Here is an 11,927-nt window from a genome sequence, read left to right as displayed (position 1 = left end):
TCACCCCTACTACAGCCACCCTGGGCAAGGGCTGCTGCCTTTGGGCTCTCTCCCACCCTCTCCTAGCTTGCTGGTGCCTCCCACTGCCAGAAATTAACAGCGGGCCTCCCTGGTGGCGCAGTGGTTGAGAGTCCGCCTGCCGATGCAGGGGATACGGGTTCGTGCCCCGATCTGGGAGGATCCCATATGCCGCGGAGCGGCTGGGCCCGTGAGCCATGGCCGCTGGGCCTGCGCATCCGGAGCCTGTGCTCTGCAACGGGAGAGGCCACAACAGTGAGAGGCCCGCATACCGCAAAAAAAGAAAAAAAAAAAAAAAAAAAGAAATTAACAGCTGGCAAGGGAATCTGGAAAATCGAGCAGAATAAAGTACAGAAGGGAAGGTGTGGGGTACGAGACAACAGATAACCAACCAGGAGAGGTGGAACCAACAGAACTTAGTGATAGAGCGAATGTGGGAGAGGGAAGAGAAGAAAGGGCGACTCCCAGGTTTTCTGGCTTGAGCAGCTGGGCGGGTAATGGAGCCAAGTACTGATATACGGGGCAAGAACTGGTCGGAGGGGAAAATTACAGAAGATGCTACAGCCTAATACATACCCGAGAAACACGAGAAAGGAGGGGCATCGTTTCCTACAGACCCTTAAGCCAACTCTGATGTTCATCTCATGCTTAAACTTGAGCAGGAACATCTGAGCTCAGGCCTCACTTTGACACCATGTTGGGACCAGGTGCTCTTCTCTCAGATGGATGCCATTAATGCTCACATTTCACTCAAGGAAAAAGAGAGGCAAAAACGTGATAGGAACTCAGATTCTCCATCAGGTTTTCAGGGAACAATCAGACTGCCTCCTTTGGCTAGAACCGAGACTCAGCACTAGTAAGTATAGTCGACTCGCGTTACTCACAGTAGCTATGTTCTATCAAGTCACCGCAGACACTGAATTAGCAAATACTGAACCACTGCTCCTGGGGGAAATATAAGGTACGGTTCCTGTGTGCCTCTGTCATAACATCATCAGCAACCATTGATTCATTGGACTCAGAGCCACCAGAACTGTAAGTCATGCCATAATGAAGCTTGTCTAACGCACTCTCTCTGTAAGGCACATGACAGCCTTACTACACTTAGGTAACTCTAGCCAGCACCCGATCTTTTTTTTTTTTTTCAGTTGTGGCATGTGGGATCTAGTTCCCTGACCAGGGATCGAACCCAGGCCCCCTGCATCGGGAGCATGGGGTCTTAGTCACTGGACCATCAGGGAAGTCCCAGGGCGGCCATTTTAAACACTGAAACCACCACCAACAAGCAAAAAATGAGGCATTAGATAGACCTTGGATAGGGCACTCATTTAGAGTGTGAGAGCCGAAACCAGGAGGCAGGACGTCGCCTTGTTCAGCCTCAGCTGGGAAGGTACGTGTCGGGCGACTCATATTTTTCACTGCTCTAAGCATGTTTGCAAACGATTGTAAAAACGCTGCAAGTAGCGATTTTAGGATTACAGATAAATTTTAGTAAGTGAATTCACAAATACAGAATCTGCAAATAACGAGGGTCAGCTGTACTTCCTGCCGAAGTTACTGGCTGATGCGCAGGCCTGTAATGTTAGCCTGTCTCCCTACTCTAGCACGTCCACTGACCTCTCCAGTGAGCACTTCAGACACTGTTTCCATCGTGGGCTCCTCCTCCTCCACAATCTGAGGTTACTCTCTTTTGGCTACTTGATCTGTGGCCCTAGAAAAATAAGTTAACTTCTATGCCTCAGTTACTCTAGCTGTGAAACAGTTATAATAAACACTAACTTAACTCCTAGGCTTGTCCTATGGGTGAAAATATGTGAAAAGATTAAATGCCACAAAATGTAAGATCTAATAATTATGTTACTAAGTATAAATGTTTCACTTGGCCTTTTAGATTTTCCATTTGGCTATTCTCTCCCTGCCCGAGATTCTCGTTTTTCTAATTCCCCAGCGAAAGCCACAAAACCAGCCTGCTTGCCATGCTCTACACATGATTCATGAGTTCCCTCTTCTAACTAAACCTTTATGCAGTCTATTTTCCTGGCTTGAAGTGTCCCTCCCCTCTGCTATCCCAGGCTCTCAACATTTCTAAATAAACAAAAATTGAACACAAGTATTTACATTTGCATTCCCTCCTTTAACCTTCCTAAAATGACAGTATAGGAATTTTTTTTAAAGGTATAAACCAGCAAGGACAGATAATAGGAAAGAAAATGACTGTAGACCAGAGAGCAATACAATTTTGAAAGATGGACAAGTGGTAACAGATTTAGTGGGCAGGGGGAAGGGAAAAAACCTGATACTTGATTTCCAGTAGAGGAGAGGGACAGAGAAACCAATAAGTAAGCCATTTGACACTGCAGAATCCTGGAAAGGATCAGGAATCGAAAGTGTCAGATATTTCTGATGGCATGTGAGCAGGGAGGGGCTGCAGACAGGAGGATTGGCTGAAGGTTTGTAGAAAGATGGGATCCCCAGAACCTTCCCCATCTGTGCTGCCCACCTCCTTACCCTGACAGAAGATAGTCCCCTTTAAACCAAGGCGCCTCTGGCCATGAGAACACCAAGCAATTCTGAGGACAGGAATAAGGGGCCATATTTAAAATAAGAGGACAAAATAGAGGAATGAGCAATGAGACTCTCAGCCCTCTTCCGGCTTATCCCTCCAAAGCACAATATCGGAGGAGTCCTCCCTTGGGAAACTGATCAGCCAAAGAGAAAAGACCTAAAGATATTGACAGGGAGTCTTCAAGCTTATAGACCTATTTGGTCCCCCCTACCTACCATCAACTTCCATTCAGCTTGTGGGTATCTCATTCCTGTGTGTGTGTGTGTGTGTGTGTGTGTGTGTGTGTATGGGTGCGCAGGCATGCTTGCAACTCTCATTCTTAAATATGAATGTACAGTCACCAGGCATTTGAAGAAAGCCAGAAAAAGACAAAAATAGAACAAAGGATATCAGAGAAGCAAAGCAGGCAAGATATGAAAAAAATTTTTTTAACTATAATATTCATAGAGCAGTAGTTCTCAAGTTTGGTTGCATGTTAGAATCAACTGGATATATATATATATATATATATATATATATATATATATATATATTTATTATCATTTTTTAAATATTTATTTATTTATTTGGTGCACCGGGTCTTAGTTGCAGCACGTGGGATCTTTAGTTGCGGCATGTGAACTCTTAGTTGCGGCATGTGGGATCTAGTTCCCTGACCAGGGATTGAACCCAGGCCCCCGGCATTGGGAGTGCGGAGTCTTAGCCACTGGACAACCAGGGAAGTCCCAACTGGAGATATTTTAAAGATAAGTTTCCTCTCCCAGACAACACACCAGACTAATAAAATCACAATCTCTGGAGGTAGGATACAAGAATCCATATTTTTCAACTTCCTCAGATTATTTCAATATGCAGACAAATTTGAGAACCACTGTCAAAGAGAGATGAGAAGATTCCATATCCACAAAATATTGGGCTGGCCATTGGGCTGGCCAAAAAGTTCATTCGGTTAGTGAATACATTGTTCAATAAAATTCTTGGTGAAAATGAAAAACGTGTGGGACTTCCCTGGTGGCGCAGTGGTTAAGAATCCGCCTGCCAATGCAGGGGACCTGGGTTCAAGCCCTGGGCCAGGAAGATCCCACATGCCGCGGAGCAACAAAGCCCGTGCACCGCAACTACTGAGCCTGAGCTCTATAGCCTGCGAGCCACAACTACTGAGCCCATGTGCCACAACTACTGAAGCCCATGTGCCTAGAGCCCATGCTCCGCAACAAAAGAAGCCACCGCAGTGAGAAGCCTGCACACCACAACAAAGAGTAGCCCCCGCTCGCCTCAACTAGAGAAAGCCCACGCGCAGCAATGAAGACCCAACACAGCCAAAAATAAATACATACATACATTTATTTTAAAATAAATTTAAAAAAATTTAAAAAATAAAAAGGTAAATAACAAACACAGTAATTTCTCAGACCACAATGGAATGAAGTTAGAAAACAGTAAGGAGAACTGAAAAATTTTGTGTAAATTAAACAATACTCTCTTAACCAATGGGGCAAAGAAGAAATCACAAGGAAAATTAGAAAATACTTAGAGATAGGGCCTCCCTGGTGGCGCAAGTGGTTGAGAGTCCGCCTGCCGATGCAGGGGATACGGGTTCGTGCCCCGGTCTGGGAGGATCCCATATGCCGCGGAGCGGCTGGGCCCGTGAGCCATGGCCGCTGAGCCTGCGCGTCCGGAGCCTGCGCGTCCGGAGCCTGTGCTCCGCAACGGGGGAGGCCACAACAGTGAGAGGCCCGCATACCGCAAAAAAAAAAAAAAAAAAAAAAAGAAAATACTTAGAGATAAATGAAAACAAAAACACAGCATTCCAAAACTTATGGGATACAGCAAAAGCAGTGCTCAGAGGCAATTTATAGCTGTAATTGCTTACATTAAAAAAGAAGGAAGATCTCAAATAAGCAATCTGACTTTACAACCTGAGGAACTAGAAAAAGAAGAACAAACTAAACTCAAAGCTAGCAGAAGGGGGACTTCCCTGGCAGTCCAGTGGTTAAGACTCTGCGCTTCCAATGCAGGGGGCGTGGGTTCGATCCCTGGTCAGGGAACTAAGATCCTACTTGCCACATGGCGCAGCCAAAAAAAAAAAAAGCTAGCAGAAGGAAGCAAATAATAAAGATTAGAGCAGAGATAAATGAATAGAGGATAGAAAAACAATAGAGAAAATCAACAAAACCAAAAGTTGGTTCTTCAAAAAGATTAACATAATTGAAAAGCCTTTAGCCAATTGTCTAAGAAAGAGACTCGACTCCAGCCAGAAATGGAAGTGGGGACATTACTGCCAATTCTACAGAAGTGAACAGGAGCAGAGGGTATTGTGAACAGTTTATGCCAACAAACTGGACAGCCTAGATGAAACGGACAAATTCCTAGAAACACAAAACTTACCAATACTGAAAAAGAGAACCTGTAAGACCTATAATTAGAAGATTGAATCAGTAATCAAAAATTTTTTAAAAATCAAAGTAAAATACACAAAACATGAAATTTACCATTTTAACTGTTTTTAAGTGTACAATCCAGGGGTATTAAGTACATTCACATTGTTGGGCAACCATCACCACTGTCCAGCTTCTGAACTTCTTCATCATCCCCAGTTGAAACTCTGGACCCATTAAACAACGATTCCTTCCTTTCCCTCCCTCAGTCCCCAGTAACTTCTATTTTCTGTCTCTATGGATTTGCCTAGTCCAGGTACCACGTAAGTTGAATCATACACAATTTGTCCTTTTGTATCTGGTTTACTGCACGTAGCATAATGTTTTCAAGGTTCATCCATGTTGCAGCATGTGTCAGAATGGCCTTCCTTTTTAAAAAGCTGAATAATATTCCATCGTGTGTATATACCACATTTCCTTTATCCATTCATCTGTTAATGGACATTTGCATTTCCACCTGTTGGCTGCTGCAAATAACACTGCTATTAATATTGGTGTACAAATAACAGAGTCCCTGCTTTCAGTTTTTTTGGGAATAAACCTAGAAGTGGAATTGCTGGATCACACGGTAATTCTATATTTAACTTTTTGAGGAACTGCCATACTAGCTTCCATAGTGGCTGCACCATGGACATTCCCACCAGCAATGCACAAAGTTGAACATTAATTTTTACAAGTCTTGATTAAATAGTCTATTGTGTCTGGAGGAATTCAGTAAAACATAGTCCAGGTGGGAAAATGCAGCCTGAGCTGTGCCTGCCCAAAATGCTGGACTGCTGTATGTTCCAGCTTAAGGTAACTAGTGACCTGCCTATTATTGGAGAGTAAAGATTAAAGATGAGGTGAGTGAAGTATATAAAAATTGGGGAATTCCCTGGCGGTCCAGTGGTTAGGACTCCACGCTTTCACTGCCGAGGGCCCAGGTTCAATCCCTGGTTGGGGAACTAAGATCCCGCAAGCTGTGCGGTGCAGCCAAAAATAAAAAATAAAAATAAAAATTGGTCTTCTTTCCCAGGAAAGATTGAACTGTCATGTTAAGGGTACTAGTAATGCTTGAAAATTCCATGATCCTTAGATTAAAAAGATTTCAGAAATATCAGAGAAGTAACTAGATCAGGGATCCTCCCCCAATATTTTATTATGAAAACTGTTAAATAAAAGAATTTTGGAAGAATTGTACAGTGAATTCTAAATACTCACCAACTAAATCCTACCATTAACATTTTGCTATATTTGCTTTATCACACGGCCATACCTCTCTATCCATTCGTCAGTCTTATTTTTTGATACATTTCAAGTAAGTTGCAGACATCAGTGCACTTTACCCTTAAACACTTCAGCATGCTGGAGAGGGTATGGAGAAAAAGGAACCCTCCTAGACTGTTGGTAAGAATGTAAATTGGTGCAGCCACTATGGAAAACAGTATGGAGCTTCCTCAAAAACTTCAAAGAGAGCTACCGTATGATCTAGCAGTCCCACTCCTGGGCACATATCCAGAAAAGATGAAAACTCTAATTCTAAAAGTTACATGCACCCCAGTGTTTATAGCAGCACAATTTACATTAGCCAAGACTTGAAAGTAACCTAAGTGTCCATCACAGATGAATGGATGAAGAGGATGTGATACACACACACACACACTCTCTCTCTCTCTCTCACACACACACACAATGGAGTATTTCTCATCCATAAAAAAGAATTAGGAGTTGGGGATTAAAAGATACACACTGCTGTATATAGATGTAAGTAGTAACTCTCAGAACAGACCACATGGTGTTAAAAAATTTTTATCTCGATGCACTATAAATTCTTTTTGTGTCTTTTAATTTTTCCAGATTTAAAAGATTTAAGAGTAGAATATCACACTGCTATATATAAAACAGATAAACAACAAGGACGTGCTGTATAGCATAGGGAACTATAGTCAATATTTTGTAATAACCTATAATGGAAAAGAATCTGAAAAAGAATGTGTGTGTGTGAATCACGTTGCTGTACACCTGAAACTAACACACCTTTGCAAATCAACTATACTTCAGTTAGAAAAAAAACATATTTGAGGGAATGAAACAGACATGCAGCACTCACTCAGTCAAGTTTATTGAGAATCTACCACGTGCTCAGCACTGTCCTCGGCAGTAACGTGAGAAAAATTACCAAACAAGATACCAAGAAGGGGAAAATACACTTTGCACTCTGTTAATCTGCAATCTTTTCCACGTTGCTTTTCAAAAGTGTTCTTGGGTCGTTCTGGGATATGTCATCTCCCTGCTTTTTCCACGTCCCCCTAAGGTTTCCAGCACTTGTCAAGTTATGTGCTACTGTGGCCATCCCCTAAAGAACAGAGGATGGGACAGGAAGAACAGCTTCCTGCTGATGGGGCAGTCAGGGCTGGGTCCCATAGCGGGGTAGATACTTTGAGCGGGAACCCGTCAACCCCGAGGGCTCAGGGCACTCACAGTGAATCATAAAAAGGCCAGACTTGGGGAAGCCCCAGACAGGGCCCTGGGGCCCTTGCTCACCCCCTCCCTGGAAGACGTGCTTAAAGTGCTAACACTGTAAGAAAACAAGGCATAGCTACATGCAGGTCTGGACGCACCAGACTTCTCACCTCCCATTCTTCCCCTTTCTTGTGCTAACACCAGGCGCTGGCACCACCAGGGCCCAGGCCAGAGGGGAAGTCTAGTGCCAAGTGAAGAAGTGGAGAAGGTCCATTGTATAACCTATGATGCCCAAGAGGGGGCTGGGGCAGAGAGGTATGCAGCAAAGGGTACTGGTTTGTGCTTGGCCAGCGCTGCTGGGCCAGAGGTGAGTTCCTGTGCAAAGGGCAGGTTGGTTCTCTACAGCTAGCAGGGTCCTAAATTTTCCCTGAGGGAACAAAGCTGCATAGCATGGGAAGGAGATCCAGGACGTGCGGGGCCCTCCCAACCAGGCTTGCCCCATGCCTGCTGTACACGGTGCTGAGGAGCACCGGTGTGGGGCAGAGAGCTGCCCCAAGCCGACAGGCCATGCCACGCTTAGATGCTGGACGACCTCCAGGCACACCTGGACAGAGAGCCCCATCCGCCTGGGCACAGGCAATCATGCAGGCCCTCAACCAGAGTTGGAACAAGGGCTTAGGTCCAGCTGGCAGCCTTGCCAAGGATACCAGTGACCCAGAGGACAAGCAAAAGTGGCAGTGGCATGGCCTCGTCCCGTTGGCAATGTGGCCAGGCAGAGGATGCCTTGGAGGAGAACCGGGGGGGTGCCCAGGGGCCAAGAAGGCACCCTCTGTCTTAGCCTCAGCTCAGAGCCAAATCTCATCACTGCTCACACTGGACACCCGATAAATGTAGCCCAGCATTGGGAGACGGATGAAACCTGCGGGTCAGAGATCCCAGGAGACTCAGTCACCCTCATTCCTTGAAAGTTGGGAGACCACTCTCTGCCCCTTGGGGATTCAGAGGCCCTTTGGCACAAGCAAAAGGGCCGGGGAGCAGGGCAGCAGGCCCCTTTCCCATACCTCGGCTGGTGAGGAGGCCGCCGGGCTCCGGATCCAGAAGCTCTGGCTGGCTGTTGTCCTGAGCCATCTGCTGGTCCGCTGGTTTCCCTGTGGGGTGACAAAGGGGATGGTGCCCGGGATGAGGTGTGTGCCCGACGGGGTCTAGACCCTCCTAAGGCCCAGGGTCTCTCTTTTTCTCAGAAGCACCTCCACAGATAAAGCTGGGGCCAACAGAGCGTCCTGGATGTACCTCTGGAGTCCGGAGTGAGGTCGTTGAGCTGCAGGTGGGACGGGAGGGACATGTTCTCCCGCGGCAGGCGCACGTTGTTGAGCTTCAGGTTGTTGGAGTCACTACAGGGCAGAAAAAGGCTTGGATGGGCCCTGGCACCAGCGGGCATAGACTCCTGCTTGCGGCCCGTTCCCGAACTACCGGAAAGCCCAGGATACCCCCCGTCCCCATGCTGCCTCTCCATTTGGCCCGTCCACCCAGCCCCAGGGAGAGTTACCTAGAGATCAGGGATGGGTGCCGGGAGGGGCCTGAGGAGAAAGAAACCACAGCAGTGTCTCAGTGTGCCCACCTGCTCTGGGCTCTGCCCCCTGCCCTCTTCAGGCCCAGAACCCTCAGGCAAGGGGTCTCTCAGATGCCCAGACTGGCTTCCCAGTGCCTGGCCCTGCTACCTGGGGTGGGTGTGGCCTAAATCATGGCCACGCCCAGGAAGACCGGTCCTACCACTTGTCAGAGGCGTTCTGCCCAGCTCCACTCGCTGCCACGGCCTTGCTGCCCACCCCCTGACCTCGTCTCCCCTTCCCCAGCCACCCTCTGCCCCCGCCCTGCTTTGGCCCTACCTTTGGTCTTCTTCGCTTTCCTGCAGACCAGGCAGGCCACCAAGGTGCTGAACCCCACCAGGGTGCCCAAGGCAAGCCCTCCAGCCACAACGATGCCCAGCAGTGGCACTTCCACCCGGGTGGCCAGGAGCCCTGCAGGTCATTCTCTGGTTAGGTTCCCAGCAGGCAGGGCCCCCCAACTCTGAGATGCCACAGGTCACTGCTCTGCCCTCCTTGCCCCAGGTGGCCAGGGACAGCTTTCACCAGACTCGCCCAAAAGGCAACAAGCCTTCCTGTTTCTGCACCATGATCCCACACCCATCCGAGGCTTTGCTGGGCCCATGGCTGGCAGTGCTCACCTGGGGCCGGAAGCGAGGCGCTGGTGACACCCACGTCGTTGGTAGCCACCACGGAGAGGCTGTGTGGCAGGCTGCGGAGCTGCAGCTGCACGGTGTGTTTGGTGAGCCAGGGGTAGTTCTGGGCATCCAGCACCAGGAAATCAGAGGCGTTGACAGTCACCAGCCCATCCTGGTCGATCCAGGTCACGTTGGCAGGCGGGTTCGCACGCACCAGGGCAAAAAGGACGACCAGGAGGCCCGGGCCTTGAGCTTCCTGGTACGTGGCCCCAACCTGGGCAATCTCCGGCTTAACTGGTGCAAAGCAGAGACCAGTATGTTCCCACCACAGCCCCTTGCACGCCTTCCCTTTCTTCCCAAACCCAGAAGGGAGCCAGGGGTCTGGACCTCTCCTTAGGGGGCACTGGGAAACAGGATGGCTGGGTCTGCCCGAGAGGCAGCATTTCGTACAAATGAAGATTAAGAGTATAAACACTAGAACCAAAATGTCAAGATTTGAATCCTGGCTCTGCTACTTACCAGCTGTGTGACCCTGGGCAGACTGCTTAACCTCTCTGTGCCTCAGTTTTGTCATTTGTAAAATGGGGACAACAATAGTAATTACCTCATAGGATTACTGTGAGGATAACGTGAGTTAATATTTGCAGAGTGCTTAAGTGTTTTTTAAATGTCCTACCAGACCACCTGCCTGGTGGCTGCTGGGGGTCCCTGGGCAGAGAACCACCGGAGGGGCACTCACATTGCACATTGAGGAGGACGGAGGCGTTGGCTGACCGGCCACTGTCTGGGTCCTGCAGGGAGCAGTTGAGCTCATGCTGGGCCCGCTGGGCAGTGACAGTGAAAGTGCTGGTGCTTGCAGAGAAGGCGTCCCTGCCCACGCTCAGCAGTCTTGAGGTGCTGGCCTTCTGCAGCTGTCCATCCAGGTACCAGGCCAATCGGGGGGTGCCAGGCCCCCCTGCCACCCAGCAGGTGAAGGCGTGGCGTTCATTCTCTCGAAGTGCCCGCTCTGCCCAGGTATGACCATCAATTTGTGGCGCCAACTCCCCCCAACCTGGAACACAGGGGATTCTGGGGAGAGCTGGTGGAGGCTTAGTACTGTTCTGTGACCGGGATGAGGTCCAGTTACAGAGGGGCAGCAGGCCAAGAGACAGAGCTCCTGGGTTCTCTAAGCAGGGACGGCTGGACCTTGGGGAGGTGGATGAAGGGAAGAACCCAGCTCTGGTGCCTGGAGTGGGTACCCAAACTGAAGATGCAGGCAAGGAGGGGAGAGAGGGGGACTTGACCGCACAAATGCATGGCCAAGGGATGAACAGGGGTGTACCTGAGCTCAGAAGGGCCGGCAGGAGCAGAAGTGTGTGCGGGAGGGTAGCTGGCCCTGGAGGCAGCGCCATGGTGGCCCCGGCCTGGGCCCCAGGCTGCCGAGAGAAGGGGACAGGCCTCGATGTTAGCCAAGTGAGAGCAGAGAAGCTTAATAACTGCTCCAGGGATTTACTCTCCAGAAACAAAAATAAACCATGCACGGAAACACCAATGTAGAACGATCCACAGTGGTGAAGGCAAGGACGCAAATGGTCGAGCCCAAAGGTCCAAACCCAGCCAGCACGTACCTGTACACCTTGCGGGCTCAGAACTGAGCACTGACTCCACGGGACAAACAGGCACACGCTCGCAGGTACACAGAAACAACCTGCAACCGTGCAGCCCGCACCAGGCCCAGAAGCACACACGCGCGCGCGTAAACACTCGGGTCCACGTGCCCCTCCCCCAAAGGGACCGTCCTTCTCCCGACCCGGCTCTCTCCTGCCCGCTTCCCTCACCCACCTACGCCCCTTCTCCCCTCCTCCGGATTTGGGCCGAAGAGGAGAGGATCCGCGAGGCGGGGGTCGCGAAGCATGCCCGCCCCCGCCTCGCCCCGCCTTCCGGTGCGGCTCACCTGGCTCACTCCCTGAGAGCAGCCGGAGCGACTGCTCAGGTCTGATGAGCACCGCAGTCGTCCGCAGGGGCCCGGGCTGCGCCAGGCAGGGCCAATCGATGCCCGACCTCGGCCCAAAGGACGCCCTACCCCAGGGCGGCGGCTCCGGGACCACATCCCGGGCCTGGCTGACTGCCTCGCGCGCCGGGGATACTTGAGCGCCCTTCCCTGCGGGGACGGCGGAGGACGCAGACACAGGCGGTGGCTGGGAGAGCCGGCAGGTTTATTGGTTGCGGGCGCCCCCCTTCCCCCCACGCCCGCCCGCCCGCC

General features: G+C 49.8%; 1 protein-coding gene across 13 annotated transcripts; it reads right to left on the bottom strand.

Annotated features, from left to right (window-relative positions):
* Positions 1–4,993: 4,993 nt before the first annotated feature.
* Positions 4,994–11,832, bottom strand: TMEM25 (transmembrane protein 25). Of its 13 annotated transcripts, none has more exons than XM_060103164.1 (9): positions 11,619–11,659; positions 11,293–11,372; positions 10,425–11,100; positions 9,689–9,979; positions 9,351–9,482; positions 9,011–9,041; positions 8,755–8,855; positions 8,526–8,612; positions 4,995–5,489 (listed from the first exon to the last, which is right to left on the bottom strand). In XM_060103164.1, exons 3-9 carry the CDS (start codon positions 11,074–11,076, stop codon positions 5,395–5,397), a joined length of 1,389 nt encoding a protein of 462 aa, XP_059959147.1. In that variant the 5' UTR covers positions 11,077–11,100; positions 11,293–11,372; positions 11,619–11,659; the 3' UTR covers positions 4,995–5,394. The 13 variants fall into 13 exon arrangements, with proteins under 13 accessions (XP_059959148.1, XP_059959147.1, XP_059959144.1 ...); XM_060103168.1 differs by lacking the exon at positions 11,293–11,372 and having other exon boundaries at positions 5,004–5,489; positions 10,425–10,736; positions 11,007–11,100; positions 11,619–11,822; XM_060103169.1 differs by lacking the exon at positions 11,293–11,372 and having other exon boundaries at positions 5,388–5,489; positions 8,712–8,855; positions 10,425–10,736; positions 11,007–11,100; positions 11,619–11,827.
* Positions 11,833–11,927: the final 95 nt, after the last annotated feature.

Source organism: Mesoplodon densirostris, chromosome 7 (assembly GCF_025265405.1).
Source record: "Mesoplodon densirostris isolate mMesDen1 chromosome 7, mMesDen1 primary haplotype, whole genome shotgun sequence".
Lineage (NCBI taxonomy): Eukaryota > Metazoa > Chordata > Mammalia > Artiodactyla > Ziphiidae > Mesoplodon > Mesoplodon densirostris.
Note: the sequence above shows the minus strand (reverse complement) of the source record. Positions and strands in the feature narration are given on the sequence as shown.